Below are 20,642 nucleotides of genomic sequence, written 5' to 3' on the forward strand. Positions count from 1 at the left end.
AGCCATCTCCTTTGAATTGCTGCAATGAGACTGAGCAAAGAAAAATCCTAAGAATGTGGATGAAATTGTTTTAGGTTGATGTGAAAATCATCACTTACCTACAGTAGTTAGAATGACATTGTGTCCAATGAGTTAATTATTTTTTCTTTCGTCTCTCTTCTCTTTTCTTTTACAGTGATAGCATTTTAGGCTTTGCTGGGACAAAAACTAACACCGAAATAAGAATTTAATTCATGTGTTAAGCTTAACTTTGTTGTGATTTCCTATGGAAAAATTGTTAAAACAGTATTCCCACAAGCATGAAATACAGCTCTAAACAAAGGCAGGAGTAGGAAGGTGTTTTGTAATTAGTGATATTCCTGTATCACACACTGCTGATCCTTTATGGTAGGGAGCTGGGCCATCTGGAAAAGAGAGGCAGGAGAAAAGAACAAGGGGAAAAATGGTAACAGCAGAGGTGCTGCAAAGAAAGGGATACAGCTGGCACAAAAAAACCCTTGGCCTTGAGAAAAGCTGGGAGCGAAGAGCAAAGGTTTGATAGGAAATGGACTTGGAGCAGGGGTGAAGATGCATCTTCGTGTCACGGGAAACATGAGTTTGGTCATTTTCTTCAGACCATCAGGTCTATCAAAAACATCTGAAGAAGACAGTAGTCATTAACTTTACATTAACAGCAATTTTAGGGGAGAGAAAGCTGAGAATGGATTGTGCTTTTGCTACAAGTTGAGGTCAAGTAAATCTGAGAGTGATCAAATAAATATTTTTTGTTATTTATTTAGAAATTACACCTGAGGGAAACAGTGTCTCTCAGCCTTCAGCTGTATGTGATCTTTTCTTGCTGACCCTTTCCTTCCCTTGCATTTTGCTCCTGGAGCTGGAGAGCTGGGAGGGCTCCTGCATCCCCCTTTCCTGCCCAGTCATCTCCCACCTCCAGTGGGAAGTGCAACTGGGAATTGGACAGGGAGCTGGCAGAACCAAGAGTGTCCCCAAAACAGCCCTGATGCCCAGGAGGCAAAACTTAATTTTCTTCCCTTTCAGAAGGCACCTTGCATCCTGCAGCAGTTTGGGCCCTGTGTGATTGGCAGGACAGTGAACAAAGAGAAAACCTGAATTTTTCTGCTTCCTCTTCAGTCTCTCTGTTTTGTCTTTGCACAGTGGCTCCTGACATGAGGCTGCCTGGTTAACTCCATGAAGATCCCATCACTACTTTTTGTTATTTTGCAAAAACTATTTTTTGTTATTTTGGAAAATTTGGGAGCCATGGGTCATGGTTTTCCCTGCTCTTCTTTAAACCTAGGTCTATTCTGTGTGCACCGTTATTTAATGTACATCATTGAAAGGGCTTTTTACATTATTTTAGTATAAAAAAGAATGGAGATCAAGGAACTTTGACTTTCTTATGGAAACATACTTTCCTCCTTTTCTTAGAATTTTACAGAAAAGATAGGAGGGTGGAAGGAATGGAACACATTATTTGGTATAAAAACACCTTTCTGGTTTTACCTTTATGGAGGTGTAAGCAGTGCTAAACCCAGGCTTGGTCACCTCATTCTGTGAACTCATCTTACTTCTCTCTCTCACAGATTTCATCTCCTTCTGAAAGGAAGATTTTTCCCTACCTAGTTTTAAATGAGCACATTTAAATGGGTCTATTCAAAAGCAGCCCACAAGAACTCTTTTTTCAGTATGACCAGGAATGGGATTCAAATCCGTCTGTTTCTCTGTAATGTCAGATTTAACTTACAGATCTTTTGTTAAATTCAGATGGAGCATTTATTTCATTGCAATCTTTCCTTTTTCCAGCTCTCAACTATTAGGGCCTAACTATGAAGAGCACAAGGCCAAACATAATCTGGTAATGTGCAGGTCTATTTAAGTGTTTGAAGTAGCTGACAGTCCTACTTTTCTTGGACAGTCTTGGAAAAAGTATAATTGACAATGGGTGGTCATAAAATAAAAATAAATATATGTAAATTAAAAGAAACAAACCACCAGTTTTCTAACTCCTGTATTATGTAAAAATAAGAATGTAGCCTCTCAAGGCCAGAAGAGCCATGAAAGCACTGTATCTTCTCTGTGGACATGAATTTGGTAAGTGTTAAATATCCATATGGTCTGGGAGGGCAACACCGAGATAATAGCCTATGGCAGGTTAGAATGAAAATACTTTTGAAATGAATATTGAATTTTTTTTTTTTTTTAAGAAAAGAAAACATGAATGTCATTGCAGAATTATTACACCCAGCTGATTTACCTTTCACTGTGCCTCAGCTTACCTCCCATCTCCTTCCCCACAGGTAACAAACCTACAACAGCTACAAGCAAGCGATGCGGGGTTTGGTTCTATCACAGAGTGTATAAAACCTGTCAGTGTTCATGCCCCTGGTACAATCACAGCTGTGAGTCCTTTGGTAGCTCTCCGAAGGCTCTCAGTCCCCGCCAGCCCCACCAGGAGCTCCATCAGTGCCCTCTCCTCCTGCGCTGGTTCCTGCTGGGCGCCCTCAGGAGACTCTCCCGGAATTTGGCGCTGCCGTGGAACAGCCGGACCATCTCGTGGTCTTTGTTGTCCAGCACCCTGGGCAGAAAGAGAGAGGATTTCTGTGTCCTGCGGGTCTTGAAGCCGCGGCGGGGTCGCCCCTTGCCGTTGATGGAGAGGTACCAGAGTCTCTCTGCGCTGGCTCTGCGCCGGCTGCCCGCCCGGCCGGGCACGCTCCGGTACAGCCGCGAGGCGTACGTGTTGTAGCCCAGCTCGTGGATGCGCTCCACGAACTCACACTCGGCGTTGTAGCTCTCCTGGAGAGGAAACACGGGGGAAAATTTAAATATAGGGGATGTTTGCACCCCCGACAAAAGGGGAGAATGATGAGCAGGACTCCATCTTATAGGAAGGCTAAATAATTACTTTATTATATCATTATTATATTCTATCATATATCATTATATATTATATTATATTATATATAAATATCTAATATTAAAAAGTAAATATATTCTATATTCAATATAGTATATTCTATATACTATATATTATGTTTTATATTATATACTATATACAATGTTATATACTATATATAATATATAATATATAATATATAATATATAATATATAATATATAATATATAATATATAATATATAATATATAATATATATTATAATATATAATATATAATATATAATATATAATATATAATATATAATTTATTATATATTATATATTATATATTATATATTATATATTATATATTATATATTATATATTTATTAATCAATTACTTTATTATACTATTGTTATACATTATGATATATTATATTATATTATATTATATTATATTATATTATATTATATTATATTATATTATATTATATTATATTATGTCATATATCATATATCGTATATAATATCATATTATATTATATATTATTATAATATTATATTATTATTCTATACTGTATTACATTACATCTAAACTGAATCTGCCAAGCACTCCACTGCACAGAATCTCGTGACTGTCCCCCAACAATCCTGACACACATACACACACTTGGCCCTGACAGGCCACGGAAACAAAACCCCATCACTCTGGATAAACAATCTCCAAGTTGCACTCTACTTTGGCACAAACACAGGCAGAGCAAATGAGATTAAGAATTGTTTTTCCTTTCTCTGAGGCTCAGAGAATGTGACACCCAGAAATATTATTGGGAAGAATTGTGCCTTGCTTTTCTCTGTGAAGAGAAATGTGGCGACAAAAAAATCTTAAGCCAGACTCTCCTCAGTTTTAGGACAAGGACAGCAACACACTTGGTAAGAAAACAGAAGGCAGGAGGGAAGCACTGAGCCTGAGCAAGGTGATCTCTGTCAGCAGTGTGAGCACTCTGTGCACCAAAGACCATCGGGAGCAGCCCCAAACCAAACTGAAAACAAAAAGGTGGCATGTGGATAGGGGTGAATAGCTCTACTGATTGTTCAGCTGTAATTTTTTTATGTGCTTATGAATTTAATGCAGCTGTGAAACTGGACAGATTATTTAATTGCTGCCTATCAACCTCTGCCATCTATTGAAAAGGTAAAATCCTACAGTGTAATGTAAAGTGTGTCTCTTCAATTTGAGTATTAGTCATTAGATACACTTGAAGTCTGTTCCATCCAGTTCAGACTGGATATTTGAGCAGTAAAACCTACCTTTATGGACCTTCTTGAAATTTATGAAATTTATGAAATTGAAAGCACACTCTGCCTAGCAGTGTGCTCCTCCAAAATGCCAGGCTGCTCCTTCATCACAAACTGTAAGGCACAATATGCACCCATCCCACTTGCTCACATTTCACATGATCAGCCCAAAATTGCCCCTTTTCACCTGCTCCTTGACTGAGAGAGCTCTCTGCAAAAGCCTGGCGTGAGGAACTCCTTCCCCCTCCCTGGGAGCAGAACCTGCACAGACAAAGGAGCTCCCACACTGCCCATCCTTCCTTAACTCCAAACCCATCCTTGCTCCACCTGTGGGATTGAGATTTCAGCATCTAAAATGCGTGAAGCACAGAGGCAGAAAGGAACCAGCCCAGTGGGGTTTTATTTTTCCTTGTCTGGAGTGCGTGGAAAGGGCACAGATAGCCTGAGAAGCCCTAGACCCCATGAGCAGCTCATCTTTAGTGCTGCTCACTCCCCAGAAACTCTGATGGGGGTTGAACAAGGTTTTAAAGGACTCCACATGTCCTGGATTCCCAGCTGTGCAGCGGAAGCGCCCTCCCTTGCGAGGACAGGGCTCTCAGATGCTGTGGGTCTGGAGCCCACACAGCCACCAGATGTAGGTGGGCTTGTCCTGCTGCCTGCCTCCCTTCTGCCTGGGGAGGGTTTATCACACAGGATAAATTCTGCAGACTCTGTTAAACCCATCTTGTTGACATGGGAAAATCGGTGAAGTGAGGGGTAATGGAGTTATTCCAATTTCATTTCATAAAATGCTCCCTGGATAATTATCCCTGAATTAGTCAGGTTTTTTAAACAGAGGCCTTGCACAGGGTCTTGGGCTAGTGATAGCAGTGAAGTCAGGCAAGCAAAGACAAGAAGTTTCTCCTGAGCTGAGTCCTCATCCCTTCCTGCTCCTGTGAAAAAAGCTGGAATGGAGCATCATTCCCTGAAACACAAGCCTGAATCAAATCTCTCAAACTTGAGCTGGAAGGGGACAAATTATCTTTTCAAGTTACACAGAAACCTCCCATGGCTGATGTTCTCTGGCACATGACAGATGAACAAACCAGAGAATGAACAATCAGGAGATGGCCTGATGCTCCTACCACCAGAAAGAGAAATCCAGGAAAAAAGGAGTCTCAGAGCTGTCCTGCTCCTGGCTTTTCTGCACTTTAGGAGAGGAGCTTTTTGCTCAGAATTTGTTTAGTCTTATTTTAATTCAGTGCAAATAATCTGAAGGGAAAAACCCTATTTTGAAGAAGAAAGAGAGAAAGATGAGAAAGAACTTGAAAAAATCATCCTTCCAAATAATTTTTTTGCAGCAGATGCTGGCTCTGAACTGATGGAGGAGGTTAATTGAAAAATATACCCATTTCAATCAGAATATTAACTTCTGCTTAATATTCTGCCTTAACTTTGGCAAGCAGAGCTACCATGCCCTCATTCCTCTTCAGCTGCATTTTCCTTTGCCAAAATCATTTGCAGTGTGGTTCTCTACAGTAGCCAAGAACACTCATCTTTACACACAGCCCCCTTAATCAGAGAGCATCACATGAGGCACATTAAAGAAACTGGGAGGTAAACAGTGCCAGAGCATTGCTGAAAAGCTGGGGCTAAAGGTGTCAACCTGGGGAGGGACAGAGTTGATTGTGTCACCTAGGCTGGGTCCTCATGGGGAAAGATCACATCCCTCAAGGGTGTGTCCTGCTGCCCAAATCAACAGAATTACATCTAATGACTTCTAGGAGGGAGCAAATTTCACCTCAGCCATATTTCCCCTGTTCAAACCTGCTTCCATGCCCCAGGATTCATGGGGAAACTGCACAGTTTGGGCTGTCCTGCCCAAAGAGAGATCACAAGATTGCTGGGATGTAATCAAAGACAGTGGAAGAAATTCAAGCACGGAGATAAAGTGTGCGGCACACACTGACAAAACATGCCCTGGTATGTCCCTGAGTGTGAAGAAGTCTAAGCTGAAGTATTTTATTCACTCAGGGGAGATACTGTCTGGGTTGAGGAGGCAAGGCTCCTGCTTATATCAGCACACCCCAGATTTTATCTCACAGATTAAGGAAAAAAAATTAGGTTAAAGGAGTAAAATAAGGTGTTTATTTTCACATTTATCTTCTAGCACCTTCTCCTGTTTGCTTTCCTTGCATAGCCGTGCCTTTTAGTGGTGCAAATTCTTCCACTGCCCAGCCATAAGCTCTGTGCAAGGAAACTGCCATCAGGAGGCTGCTTTCCTGCAGCACCAATGCTCAGTTACTTGTGGACTCTCTTTACCTGGCGTGTCTCTGCAGGCATCCAAGATCCATATAAAACGTGGACCGTTCTGACATTCCACATACCTGCGGCTGTCCAGGCAGTAAGAAGGTAAGAACACAGCTTTTTCCCCACTTTTAAGAATACACTCACTGGCTGCCTGTAAGAATTCCAGGCAAAAACCTCTTGTAGCTTTACTCTTCTCCAGAAATGTGGATTTATAAGAAATCAGTGCTCCCCACTAGATCCGTTTCCCCCACAGGAAATGACAGGCAAGTGCCAGGCCTCAGTAAAACTTACTGATGCATAAAGTCTGCCCCTCTTGTTCATGGCCAGGTATCTGCCAGAGAACAGGCCCTTGATGGCAACGATTCCAACATCCACAGCAGTTATCTCCAGAATACCTTGAAACAGAATTAAGAGATGTGTTATTGCTCAGGTGTAATTTTTTGAGATGCATTTGCATGGCTGCTTACCTGAGGAGTGTGATCTCACAGCTACCACTTGCTCACACAAGAATCAGGGCAATCACATGAATGAAATTATTATTATTTCAAAGAAATTATTATTATTTGAAACAATACAAAGCAAGGATGATGTGGGAATTGTTCAAGACAAGGTGGACAAGAAACCCCAAGATGTCTGATTGAGATTGAACTCTTTCAAAAATGAAAAAGATCCGACACTGAACTAGAGGTTCACTTAATCCTATATGTGCATAAAACACTTTACATCCCATTTAATGCTTAGGAACACAAGAGCTCTTGACTTATTGGAGCCAGTCACAAAGCTGCCCATTTCAGGACGAAGCCCTTGCTGAGGTCTCCAGAGGGTGAGCCTGAGCAAGGCTGCCATGAACATAATCACGAAAGGCACTTGAGGTTTAGGCAGGCAGTGCTGCCCTCCAGACAAGGGCTGTATGACTGTCTGAGACAAATTAAAAGGGAGCACGTTTTCAGGCCATCCAACACGGGATCCTGCAACAGCAGAAGTGGTGCAACACCTGCCCAAATGTCCGGCCAAAGGTGCCAGGACACCCATGGAGGCACAGATGACCCAGAGGATGCTGTTTTATGTGCATGGCTCTCCATCAGGCTTGCTCAGACCCTGCTCTCAGCTCTCCAGCCACATCCTGATGGCTCTGTGCTTTCTATGAGTGCTTGAGAGCGAGAGGCGACGCTGGCACCCAAACCCCCTGCTGCCTTTGGGAAAGCCTGAAGACAGAGCTGGGTTCCAAGTCCCTTGTGCAGAGCTGGATTGCTGGGAGCTCTGGGAGAGCTGGGCTGGGTTGGGCACAGCTGGTTTGAATCAGGCACCGGTTGGCTGCTGAAGGATGCCTCCTCCGGGCCGTGACAGCTAGGGGGGACTTCTCTAGGAAATAGTGGTTTTCCTTTATGGACTTCAGACGCATCCCTGAGGTCTCCCTATCTCTGTGCGCCATCACCGGGCGGGATTTGAGCATCCTGGGGCGGCGGGGGCTCCCCCGGTGCTGAGCCCCGCTCTCCTCCCTCCTGCCGCCCTCGCACAAACCTCCTCTCGCTCCCGACAGATCCGCTTTCATGCTAATTACCGCCGCTGCCCGGCACATGTCACAGGGACAGATGTGATTTAGCCCCCGCGGGAGCCACGCTGGGACGGGACGGGGACCCGCGGGCAGCTCCAGAGGGCTCCGGGATGGGCCCGGGAGATGCCGGGCAGGGGACAGGGAGCCCCAGTGACAGCTCGGCCGGGCTGCGCAGGGCAGGGGCGCAGTCCCCGTCGGGGAAATTGGGGCTTCGGGGGTCTCCTCCTGCACCGCGGGCATCGCCGCCCTGGGCCGGCCGTCGGGCCCCCGCACCCTGCAGGGCGTTCCCGCCCGGTTCGAGGGCCGGGGGTGCTGCCAGCCCCGGGACAGGGGAGCTGCGCGTCCGAAAGAGCCACCGGGGCGGCCCCTGGGATGCCGAGGGGAAGGGAGAGGAGGGGAGGGGGACACAGATGGGAGATGCCCAGGTGCCCGCCGAGGAGGCAATTGTAACTTTGTACAATTAATCCCGGGCAGCGCGGGGCAGGAGCAGCTTCGCCACCGCCCCGTCGGTGCCGTCCAGCGGCCGGGGCAGCGCCATTCCCCAAAGCCAGCCAGGGGGCAGCGGTGCCGGGCCAGGCGAGCGCGGTACTCACTGAAGGCGCTGTTCTTGTCCAGGGTGCCGTTGATCCTGCCGCTGGGGTGGATCTGCAGGTGGTACCTGGTGGCACAGTAGAGCTTCCTGCGGCGGGGCGCTCCCCCGAGGTGCTCGTAGACGCCGCCGCGTCCCCCCGCATCCCTGCGCGGCCGGGGCGCGGCTCCGGAGCGCTCGGGCACGGCCGCGGCCCGGCCCGGGCAGCGCGGCTCCTGCAGCAGGGCCAGGAACAGGATCCACGTTATAACCATCGTGGCATGGTGGCCGCGGCGCCGGGTCTGCCGGGGAGAGCGAGGCTCGCAGCGAGAGGCACCAGGGCTCCCATTAAAGGCGTCTTGCCAGCAGCGCTCCGGAGATGCCGAGCGCACGCTGCTGCGAGCCGCGCAGCATCGGCGGGGCTTTATCAGCCTCGATCCGGGCCCTTTTATCTGTCTCAGATTTACTTAAATCAATAGACATCGGCAAAGGGCACCGAAGAGTCCCAGCTGTTTGTGTTACACGCAGCTGCCGTGATCAGCCTTCTCCTTGGATTCCCAGATAGACAGACGGCATGCGTGAGACAGAGAGGCAAGGAGGGAGAGAGAGAGGGAGGGAGGGAGAGAAGGAGGGTGCCGCTGAATTTCGGCAGGAGACTGCGGGGAAAATAGTTGATCGACAGAGCATAGAAATAAAAGGAGCTTCCTGCAACAATAGCCTGATCTACGACCAATTGATACGGAGCAGAGAGGAGGCAAAAGGTATCAGTCTCGTGTGAACTCCCAGAGTGCAGCGTGGATAAAATTACACAGCATCTCCGTCTCTCCCTCTCTCTCTCACACCGCACACCCCCGCACGGGGGCCGCCCGCCCCGCGGAGCCTCCGCCGAGCCGAGCATGGGGATGGTCGGGGATGATGATGATGCTCCATCCTCGGGAGGAGGCTTTGGGGAGTGTTAAAGGCAGAGGAGTGAGGAGGGGTGCGGGTCCCGGCTCGCCGGGAGGCGCTGGGGGCAGAGAACCCCCGGGCTCGCAGTCGGGATTCGCTGTGCGTGTGCGGGTGCCCTGCTCTGCCCCCGGTGAGCAGCACAGACAGCCATTCCCAAATCATTCAGCTCGCTCTTAGGGACTGTTAGGCGTTGTTTAGATAGAGCTTTCACGATTTAATCATTCCCAAATTAACTTAGGCAAAGGAAGGCGAGTGTTCTGATGTACATCCCCGAGCGCATTCGCAAGAAGTCGTGGCTAATCCTTTTCCTTGACTCCTGGAAAGTCTCATTAGCTGGCGCGGAGCTGCCCTCGCTACCCTGTCGCTTCACACCACTGCCTACGCTTTCAAAAGAGGATGGAGCTACCTATAAATAAATATAAAAGAAGGCAAAAGGTTCAACAGCTCCGTGAATTACGCTGTCCCTGCGTGCTCCTCAAAGGCAGCTCGTTAATTAGATTTGCATCTGAAACAGGCAGTAGGAGTTTTGGGGAAGTGTTTGAGAGATAATTAGTATTAATGTGCTCGAAGGGCACACAAATGCACCTTTGAAGTGAGTCACGTCACAATTCGAGCGTTTGACCTTGATCAATGTAATTTTTTATTTTCCCGGAACTGGCGAACATGAAGAGGTCTATAAATTTTTTTAAATACCTTCCTATGTAGAGCAGGGGGATTTTCTTACACGTTAAAGACTTCTTTTAAAAGGGAAGCTTTTACTAGCAGGAAAATAAGGGAAGGGGTACGACCTTTTCCTAAAAGGAATGGTAGGAGGACGAAACCGTCTCGAAAGCTACTCCCTGTTTTAAGCTGTGCTTAATATTTAGTAGTTCTTCAAGGCTAAAAGGATTTTCATTATACAGTCGTCTGGAATAAAAGGAAACACACAAAAAAAACCCCCAAGCACCCTCTCCGCCATTACCACCCTTCCTCCCCCTTTTCTTCTCCGCAAGTTAAGCCCCAGCCTCACAAGGAGAGTTTGATCTGGGGATGATAAATGTTTGTACAATTAATTCTTTATTGCTGTTCTCCTACAATGCCACTGCCGTGTGGTCCCGGTGTATCCATTGGAAGCTAAAAAAGCAGTGTATGCAAGTAAAGAAATGAAAATCTTAAACGTGCAGGACCCCAGTTTTGGAGTGTATGGGGTGAGGGGTGTTGCTTGCGGGCCAAATCCGCCAGTCTCTCCCAAAAGAAGAACCTCTGTGGAAAACCTTCCTCTCGGGGATGCTCCGTAAATCGTCTCCTGGGTACGCGTAACCTCTGACGGGCTACGAGACAACTGTGGCAACAGAAAAATAACTCTTGGCGTGCCACGAGTCTCCTGAAAGGTGCTTTCACCGGCACCGCTTGAAGAGAAGATAAAGCGCAATTACTGACAGTAATTACAGCGATCTCCTAAGAGCAAACCCGGGCTCTGTCCCGAGCCTGGTGCATCGCCCCGTGGATGCGCATCTGACGTTTTCCGGCTCGGGATTCGCAGGGCATTTTCATTAGCGCTCTGCAAAAAGCCCCACGCCAATCCCGCAGGATCCTCCTCCCGCCCCCCGCCGCAGCGATAAACCCCAAAGACCGGTGGGTGGAAGAGTAACACGCTAATGACTTTGGCTCAAATTGTTTCCATCTTGATCACATTTTCATAATTAGCGCCATCAGCCGCAAATCTTTCCGCCCTGGGCATCTCGGGCTTCCCGAGCGATGTGGATTCCGCTTGTTAGGGACGGGAACACTCACAGGTCCATCATTAATGGTCCCCTTTTCAAATGAGACCCACCCGACCCCCACGGAAATATCAAAGGGCCCTAACTACCCCGTCCCACCCGGAGCAGCACTCCCAAAGTCGTTTCGCTCCGCTCAGACATCTCTACAATAAAACATAAGCCAAACTCTTGTATATTTTAAGTTTGTCTGGTGACCATTTCTGAAAACAAAAAGGGTCCCTTTGATGTGGTCTGGTTCTAACGGGGCCTGCGACGTCAGATGTGGTCCACCGAGTCTTTCTGGAAATATTTTTAATTATGCCCCCAGAGCTCCCTGTAGCCCCAAAGTAATAATCAGAGAGCGGTTCGAGTCTGTCACTTCACGTGGTGGGGGGAGAAGAGGCTCTAGACCGTACCTAACTAAATCAGAATTACGGCTGATAATGATCTTCTAATTCGCTGGAAGTGTGTGATGATAAATCGAACGCGGTAGGGATCTGATTTTTTTTTTTTTCTTTTTTTTTGCTAACGGAGTATTTCGAAGGCTTCTCTCAGTTCAGCCATAAACCAAGAGTTTCTCCTGCAGAGCCATTGGGTGAAAGCGAATATTTGAGAGAGAGGCAGTTTTTGTCCTTGCAAGCACGTGAAGCACTCATACTCTGAGCTAATTGCCCTCTGAGAAGGAATATATTTATAAAATATATATATGTGTGTATATACATATATATAAAAAATATATATGTGTATGTATGTATATACAAATATATAATATATATGTATATATATACACATATACATAGTATATATGTATATATACACATATATATAATATATATGTATATATACACACATATATAATATATAAGTATATATATACATATATATTATATATATGTATATATATAATATATGTATATATACTATATATAAAATATATTTTATATATATTCGGATATATTTATGTTCTGAAATATATATATATATATATAATATTATATATATATTCGGTCGTTTAAGATCTTTATGGAGACACAATTTTTATTTAAGTATTACCTAAGCGTGAACATTAAAGAAAAAAGGGCAAAACTTTGAAAGCGCCAACTTTAAGCTGTAATAAACTCCCCAAACACCCATCTCGCAGCGATGGGGCTGTAAATCAGGATGTGCTGCTGCTCCTCCGCTCCCAGCGCTGATTTACGACCGGCCCGTTACTCGAAGGAGAAGGAAGTCACAATTTGTAGAGCAATAAATACCGAGGCGGTGGGTGGAGCCCCCAGCAGGGAAAAAAAAAAAAAAATCTTCTCCTTCTCCAATTAAAAATGCATCCCGGATCCGCTGCGGAGCGTGGGAAGGTGCCGAGGAAGCAGGCGCGGTTTGGGATGCGCTGATGGCATCCTCCGAGCGGGGCTCTCCTCCCCGCCCTGCTGCGGCCCACGCACACCTGCTGGCACCGGGAGGAGCCCCGAAAATCCAATTGATTTCATTCGGCTGTATTTTGTTTTCTTTGTGCTGTCCTGGCGGGGTGACCCTGCACCCCGCCAACAATATAATCTTGTTTAAATGACTTTCCAGACCACACAGCATCCACTATCCCGGTCCATAGGGGCGGGCAGTGCTCTTTATTGTGTTGGGCGCTGGTGGCTCCCCAAAAGCAGGATGCAGGAGGAGGAAAGTTCCTGAGAGGAAATTCACAGCTTCTGAAGTTCAGGTTGCTTTTCCAGGTGGGGAGAATGAGATATAGGTAATTTCCAATGAAAGCGCGCAGAAAGAAAGCCCTAAATGAAATGTTAAACACATAAAATATTTTTCCCCTTTATCCACTCATATGAAATGTTTTTCACTTTTATAGTAACTTTTCTTTGCACTTCATGAACAAACTATCTGAGGACTTTAGGATGACACAGCTGATTCTACACATACTACATGAGCTAGTGCTATATTGCCCTTCAGACAGTAAACTAGTTTACAAGTTTTGATCTTCTGTATTTTGGTTAAAACATTATATAATTGAGATCTATTTTTGTTGTTGCCGTTATTAATATTTCAATATGCAAGTGCCTAAATTCCTTACTCCTACTAAATTCCTACCAAGGTTGGTAGGAATTTTTTCTCTGTCTGAGGACCAAGGGATTAATCCTTCATTTAAAGTCCATGGAATTCACTAAGAGCCTTTTCTTTAATGCCAGTGAATTTAGGTCAGGCCCAATCTTATTACCAAAAAAATTATTTTCTGTCGTGTTCTGATAATCTCTTAATGGTTTACTGAATGAAAATATTCAAAACAATGAATGCAGCAACATTAAAGGAGGAAAAACTTTTTACCCTCTATTGCTTACTCCTTTTCAACACAAGCCACAAAGGAAACAGTAGAAGAAATTAACAGAGAAAAATGTGCAATGGTGAGGTTTAGATGACTGTCAGGTGGCTGGGACAGGTCTGGGGCAGGCTCAAAGCAGGCTGCAATGGGGATATTCAGACTCATGCAGAACTGTAAACTACAGCCTCGAAAACAATCAAACACAAAGATAAGGGGTAGTCCAGAAGAGGAGAAAGGGAGTGCAAAAACAATAGAAAGGGAACTTGGGGGTAACCTGGAGACTGTGTCAGCATACCTGTTTCACACCTTTGATATCTCAATCCTTACTTAACGGCCTGAAAAACTTGATAGCCAGGAAAAACTTTACTCCCTTTTTTTTGGTAACACAGCACATGTTTTTGAAATCAAGGAGTTTCTTTTGATTTACACAGGAGCCTGGTGTACCTGGGAGAAATATCTGGCCCATATCCACGATGGAATTGCACTTTGTGCCTGAAGGACAGATCTCAGACGAATCTCCTACTACTTTTAGAATTTATCCCCCCGTTGCTTTCGCAAATCAGAGGTTTGTTAGGATCTCACTCAGCCCTGCAGATCCTTGGGAATTGAGTTACCTGGAGATAAAAGATCTCTCTCTTTCTCCAAGCTGTGCCTGGATCAACACTTTGCAAAATCAGATGACAGGCACAGGGGTCAGGCCTAGGATAAAACCTGGAAGTGGCTGCCTTAGGGAAATGCCATGGACATGGCACGGACAATGGCGTGGACATGCACGGTCCAAATGCATGGACATTTGTCCCTGGAGGAGAGAACACTGGTGCCAGGAATGATCCACTCCACCATGAAGATCAGCAACTGCTGCATTTAAAATCTTCTGGGAAGACCTCTTCAGATCAAGGTTTGCATCATACACTGGAGTTTTCCCAAAAATCCCACCCATGGTTATATGCTGTCCTCAGAAGGCCATGATGCAAAATGTCTTAAAGTTCCTCCTATCTCCAAGAGGCCAAGGAATCAGGAAAAATACAGGCTAGGAAAGGCTGTGTGATTTTAAAATCTAAAATAAAAGCTGATGGAGAGAACAACAGAAACAGAAAGTTAGTAGCTTAGATGAATTTCAGCAGAATTCCTCTTTTCCCACAGGGGAAGAGGTGAGGAAGTCCCAGGGGAATGTTCCCAGATGTGTCCCTGCACCACACAAACCAGGATGCCACAGAGAAATGGTGAAAGGGAAAGGTGCAGTGCGAAGAGGAACAAGCTGAAAGGATATTTCCCTTTTGTACTCCCTGCATTTATCTCTCAGAGCCTGGGTGGGACACAAATTGGAGCCATGAATAACTCCTGGGTGTACAAATATGGAATTTTTCTCTGGAGCCCATGTCCCTAAGGCCTCTCTGGTTATTACTGGGTTTATCACAGTGGCCATGACCTCTCTGTTCCGCCTCTGGGGCAGGTGGGAAGCGCTCAGGACACACCTGGAGAGGCTTGGGATGGTATCAGGGTCATTCTGCTCCTCTCCAGAAGGTCTGCAGCCAAGGAGAATGTGGGATGAGGCTCTGGGGCTCAGCCAAGCCAGCAGGAAAGTGGCCTCCACTTGATATGGACCCTTCCCACAGGGGGCATTTAATCCCACAGGGGGATTGAAAATCTCTCTTGCAAGACCTGGAACTCCATAGAGGAAATATGAAAATGTTCTTCATGAAAATGAAACATGTTTTCTTCTGCTGAGAATAAAACATATATTACCTGTCTTCATCTTCCCCCCGCCCCCATTTTGTGGCAGCAGAAGTCCTACTACTTAAAAGAACAAGTCAAGCCAACAATGAGGAATTCACCTGTCCTGTTCTGCCACTGGTGACCCCACGTTTGCAGGTGTGGCCTCAGCTCCTCTGGTGCTCTTCTGCAGCACTTAACAAATTTTTTTTTCATAGCAGTTCCATTAATTACTAATTACAGTACTAATCAACTGATTAATACCATGTTCTAGATATCCTGTACCTAAGACAGTGCATCTAAGAAAGAATGGAGTAGATAAGACAATTTGGGTCTCTTGTTTCAACCCAATTCAGCCTCCTGAGATGCTAGAAGGTGTATTTTTCACCTGTAACATAAAGAGGGAGTTTCAATAATTGAACAGTGTTTTAGTGCACTTTCTAATCTGAGACAGTCTTCTACAGTTTCTCCTGTCCTCAGAAAAATATCATAGAAGTGGTGACCCAAATTAGCAAAATGATCAAAAAAAAAAAAGTAAATGTAAATGTAAATGTGAATATAAATGATTGTAAATAAAAGATAAACATACATATGTTGTATAAATATAAAATCTGCTTTCTCTCATCTCTCTGGGATGACTGACTGGTAAGTAAAGATGATTTATTTGAGAGAAGAATAAATCAGAGACTCCCAGGAAAGATGAGTTGCATCCTATAGATGTGGCATGTTAGAGAGCTTTACTAAGACCTTTTTTTTTTGGCAGGTATGTACAGAGCAGAGTTCTTCCTGTGGATCACTTAAAAAGAATTGATGCATCTGTCAGAATCCATTCTTCAGTGAGTTACAGGAGGCAGAGTCAGCACTTATTTGTGTTCTTTTGTATCTTTATGTTTGAGCACTGCTTTCTCCAATGGGTGTTTTTTGCCATGAATGTCTCCCTGATAATCCAGTCATTTGGCCTTAATAGACCACCTCAAAAATTAAAAAGTACAAAAAGAAGGAAAAAAGGGTCTGTGGAAACGTTCAGGTTTATTTCCTCCTCTGAAATCACTTGTCCTCTGATTTTAACACTTAACCACTAAACCCACTGACTGCCTGCACAGACCAGTTGAGGTTCCCATCCCAGGAGCATTTCTTCCTCCTGCCCCATTCTGATATTTTATTGTGTGAAGAAGGGTAAATTGAAATGTGAAGAAGTCAGATCACCCACTTGAGGTCCAGGGCACCATCACCTGTTTGTCTCAGGAGCATTTTGCCCACTCATTTATGAATGATGATCCTGGGGCTGTGCTCCAGCTACATCTGAGTGCAACATTGCTCCTTAAGAACTGATACCTGTGGTACCTCAAAAGTGAATCTTGGACTATTTTTCTGAGATATTTCTTTGGATAACTTTGGTTCACAGGGCTCCTCTGAGATAAATCAGTGAAGTTATTGTCAGACAAACATCTGGACTGAAAGAGAACAGTGGGTTTTATAATCCCCAAATTTTCCTGAAGCAGAATGCACACAGTGATAAAGAATTATTTGCTTTTTTCTGAAATTTTGAGGTTTCAAATGTATAACTTTTTTTTTCAGGTCACTCATTAAAATCTCTTCTTTGCCCAGAAAGGACACCCACCTCTGAGCAGACACACAAACACAGACACAGGCACACCTGCAGCCCCTGCCCGTGTGTAATGCCCGAACTTGCAAAGTCTTTGTCATGGAAGTAATCTTTATTCACGTGAGCAGCCCCACAAGACTATTCATGCAATGGAGAATTACTCACATGAGTAAAACTTTTGCAGAATCAGGTCCTGGATCTAACAACAGCATTTTAATTACAGACAATCCCCGAGCAATGTGTACAAAAGAGTTTTTTTCCTGGACAATAACAAAGGTTATTAGCCTGTTCTTTTTTCCCCCCTTCTTGCTCTTTGGTTTGAAAGGAGGCACCAATAATCCAAACCAAATAAAACTGACCTTTGAACCTTTTTTGCTGTACTTTTTCTCATGCCATGATTTCTTTAGTCTGTTAGTGATCTGAAGGCTGGTTCTGGGCTGCAGCCACTTTCCCAGACAGGACTGCCTTTCGTCCCCTGACAAATCACTGCTGAGCCCCTTTTGTCCTGCACCTCTTTGATCTCACCTGCCTGTCAGGCAGAAAAGAACTCCCGTACAGTCAGAATGCATTGCAAACAAATTGGCAACCATTTCATTCCTGTGCACAATTTTCAGCAGAGATCAAGATAGAGATAGGGAATTTTTAACCCTTTCTTTGACCTGCAGGACTGCAGGAGGGAACGCTCCGTTATGGAGGGTTGATAAGGTAATTTATTAAGGAATTGAAGGATTAATAAAAACAGTGGAAAAAGCCCCCAAATCTCTCTAGGTCAGAAATACATGGCATGTTCTCTCTCAAACACAAAGGAGTTATTGCACAGTGGGCAGGGCTATGCTCAGATGCAAGTTTTGTAGAAGATCGATTCCCTTTAATTGGACAGCTGCTTCGGCATAAACTAAAGAAACATAATAGGTATTCTCCAATGTGAACAAAATTAATCCTATTGTAAACAACCATTGGAGTATTTCAAGGGATATCTGAATCCTTTCTAATATCCAAACTTAGCCATAGGTGAGTTTCTTTCCCAGTTTAATCTCAGTAACTTTTAATGTTAACTTTTTTTTTTTAATTTTACAGTTCTTCATCAGATAAAGTTTAGAAAAGACATTGTGTAGCAATTGGCAATGACTCTCTGCATTTCACTCTGTGATATTGGAGGAACCCAGCCCCTGAGCTTGGATTTGCAGGACCATAAGTGTATTCCAGCTGTTTACCATTTATCTTCCCCCACGTGCCAGCCTCCTTCCACAGCAGCAGCCCTGTTTACCCAAAAGGAGATTTTCATCAAAATACCTCTCCACCTTTATTTTAGCCTAGCAGTACATGTTGTACTCAGAGACAGGAAATTCAACACATCCCTCTCTTCTATTTAAAATGATTGAAAGAAGAAGTATAAACTTTTGGAGAAGGCAAAGCCACACCAGTGATGAAAAGGAGAAAGAGCATTCAAATCTGTTGTCAAACATACATATGAATGAAACCGTGGCATGCTGCAAAAAAATATTTCAATTACATTTTATAGCTGAAAGGTCAACATTTTGATTTTCCTGCCACACTTGTCTGATACAAACAGTAGTGATTATAATATATATATATATATATATAAAAATAATATGTGTATATGTATATGTATATCCCCACATATTTGTTTGGTTTAGAGTGTGTAAAATTTTTCTTTCAAGTGTTACTCTGCTGATTCCTCCACAAGGAAAGAATCCTTTATTTGGCAGAAAAAAATAAATCCTCTGAAATTAAAAGGAAAGAAGCTGTTTAAGAACTGGTTATAAATGTTAAAAGAAAACTATTACCAAATCTCAGCTTTGCTCCATTGTTCTGATGCCCTGATAATGTTTAAATATATGTGAGATAAAAATGCTGTTAAAATATAAAAATGTTGTTAAAATATTTGAGATAAAATGCTGTTGCTTCTTGACAGTGAAGCATTGGATTTTTTTTTTTAATTGACCTAAGTACGGCTTCATGTTCTGAAATCCCAGTCCCCAAAGCATGAGAGCAGAATCTCAGTATCAGCTAGATTTTGCTGGTTGGGAAGAAACTGTTGGCTTGTTTACATGTATCATGGAATGATGGAATCACAGAATGGTTTGGTCTGGAAGGGACATCAAAGTTCATCCAGTTCCATTCCCCTTCCCACGGGCAGGGACATCTTCCACTAACCCAGATCTTCATCCAGCCTGGCCTTGAGCAACCCCAGGGGTGGAACATCCCCAGGAGAATCTCCTTCAGTGTGCTTCAGTACATAAAAAGGCCAGTCATGGTGGAGGGGTTGAACCATACCCTTGGAAAATGGACAGACTTCTGCATTTTCACCTCTCATCCCCAAACAGGGTCAGGATCTCATCTGAAGGATCCCCTCCTATCCCACCTTGCAGGTCTTCTGCAAGGACATTTCACGCCCACCCTTTTTTTGGTGATGCCCTGTGTCTCCCAACCTGCACTCAGCCTTCGAGAAAAATCCTTGAGAATCCTCTTCAATTCGTGCAAAGTGCAATTTTGTCCCACCAGCTGTTCAGCAATTAATCCTAAATTGCACAGTTTTTAGCAGGGAATTCTCTGTAATGGAGCTCAGTAAGTTTGGAGTAAGGTCATTTTTCATGGAATTTCATGGGGATCTTAGTTGTGGCTGGGCCAGATCATCTAAGCCAGCTCTGAGAAAGAGCAGACCCAATAAATATGAGGCACACATGGTGATGCTGCTGCTGCTGTTAACCCAAGCTGAACTGCACTGCTGCAGGTACATTTACAGGGGAAATGGTAACCAAAATTCTGTGAAGACAACAATCTTTACAACCACTGGGAATAAAAATTCCAAGGAGATGTTGCCAAAAGATGCCAGGGAGAAGCTCCTTCACCATAATGTTCTCCAGATATCTTTATGGCTACCACTGAGGTTTCTGGTTTAGCCAGTGTAAATTAGAGTCTTTCTCAGAGCATTTCTTTGTTCTTATGAAGGGAAAATGCAGCTTCTGTTTGACCCAACATGTGCAAAAGCCAGCTCCAAGTTACCTCTCCTATAAATTGTTTTGACTGACATTCTCCCCCATGTAACTCTACACACACAGCTTTCAAACTAGGTTTGAAAACCTTTCCCCTGCCTTTTTTTAACCTGTTCCCATCAACTATTTAAGGTGCACTCACTTCTTCTCCTTCTTTTTTTTTTTTTTTTTTGAGCCTGATTATTTATAATTAGTATTTTCTGCCCACACGCAATTGTGCTCTAAACTCTTTCACATTGGGTTAATTCCCTGACTTTAAAATCTATTCATTGACATCCCGAAGAAGAAAAAAAGAAAAAGTAAACATGTCTTTAAAGGATGGCATGAATGGTTGAATCAAGATTAGGTCCCCTCTCTTGTTAGTCCCTGATTTTCAGGGAAGCCTGCAGTCTTCAAAAATCAATTGTCTTCAAAGCTCCAAAAAGCAAAGGAATGAGCAGGGGTCAGACTCAAGAGCATCCCTTGTGCGCCGAAGTTAACGTTACCTAAGTACTTTAAACAATCACTAATTAGTGCTTTCAGCCACCACAGGGCTGAAATATCTTATTTGGCCATAAGCAATTGTGTCAGGCAGACCGGGGCAGCAGAGCCAGCCTCCTGTCCCAGCCAGGGAGAGCTCCTGGAGCAGCCAGCACAGTCCCCTCTGATCCCAGCTGAGGCGGCCACAGGCTCCTGCCTGGACATGCAGCTGCGTTTCCCTGCTGCATTCCGTGTTTA

At 44.3% G+C, this 20,642-nt stretch overlaps 1 protein-coding gene across 1 annotated transcript; it reads right to left on the minus strand.

The window, feature by feature from the left end:
* Positions 1–1,995: 1,995 nt before the first annotated feature.
* FGF3 (fibroblast growth factor 3) lies at positions 1,996–8,860 on the minus strand. Its single transcript, XM_063159407.1, has 3 exons — positions 8,611–8,860; positions 6,754–6,857; positions 1,996–2,793 (listed from the first exon to the last, which is right to left on the minus strand). Exons 1-3 carry the CDS (start codon positions 8,858–8,860, stop codon positions 2,461–2,463), a joined length of 687 nt encoding a protein of 228 aa, XP_063015477.1. The 3' UTR covers positions 1,996–2,460.
* Between the last annotated feature and the right edge of the window lie 11,782 nt (positions 8,861–20,642).

Source organism: Melospiza melodia, chromosome 6, assembly GCF_035770615.1.
Source record: "Melospiza melodia melodia isolate bMelMel2 chromosome 6, bMelMel2.pri, whole genome shotgun sequence".
Taxonomy (NCBI): domain Eukaryota; kingdom Metazoa; phylum Chordata; class Aves; order Passeriformes; family Passerellidae; genus Melospiza; species Melospiza melodia.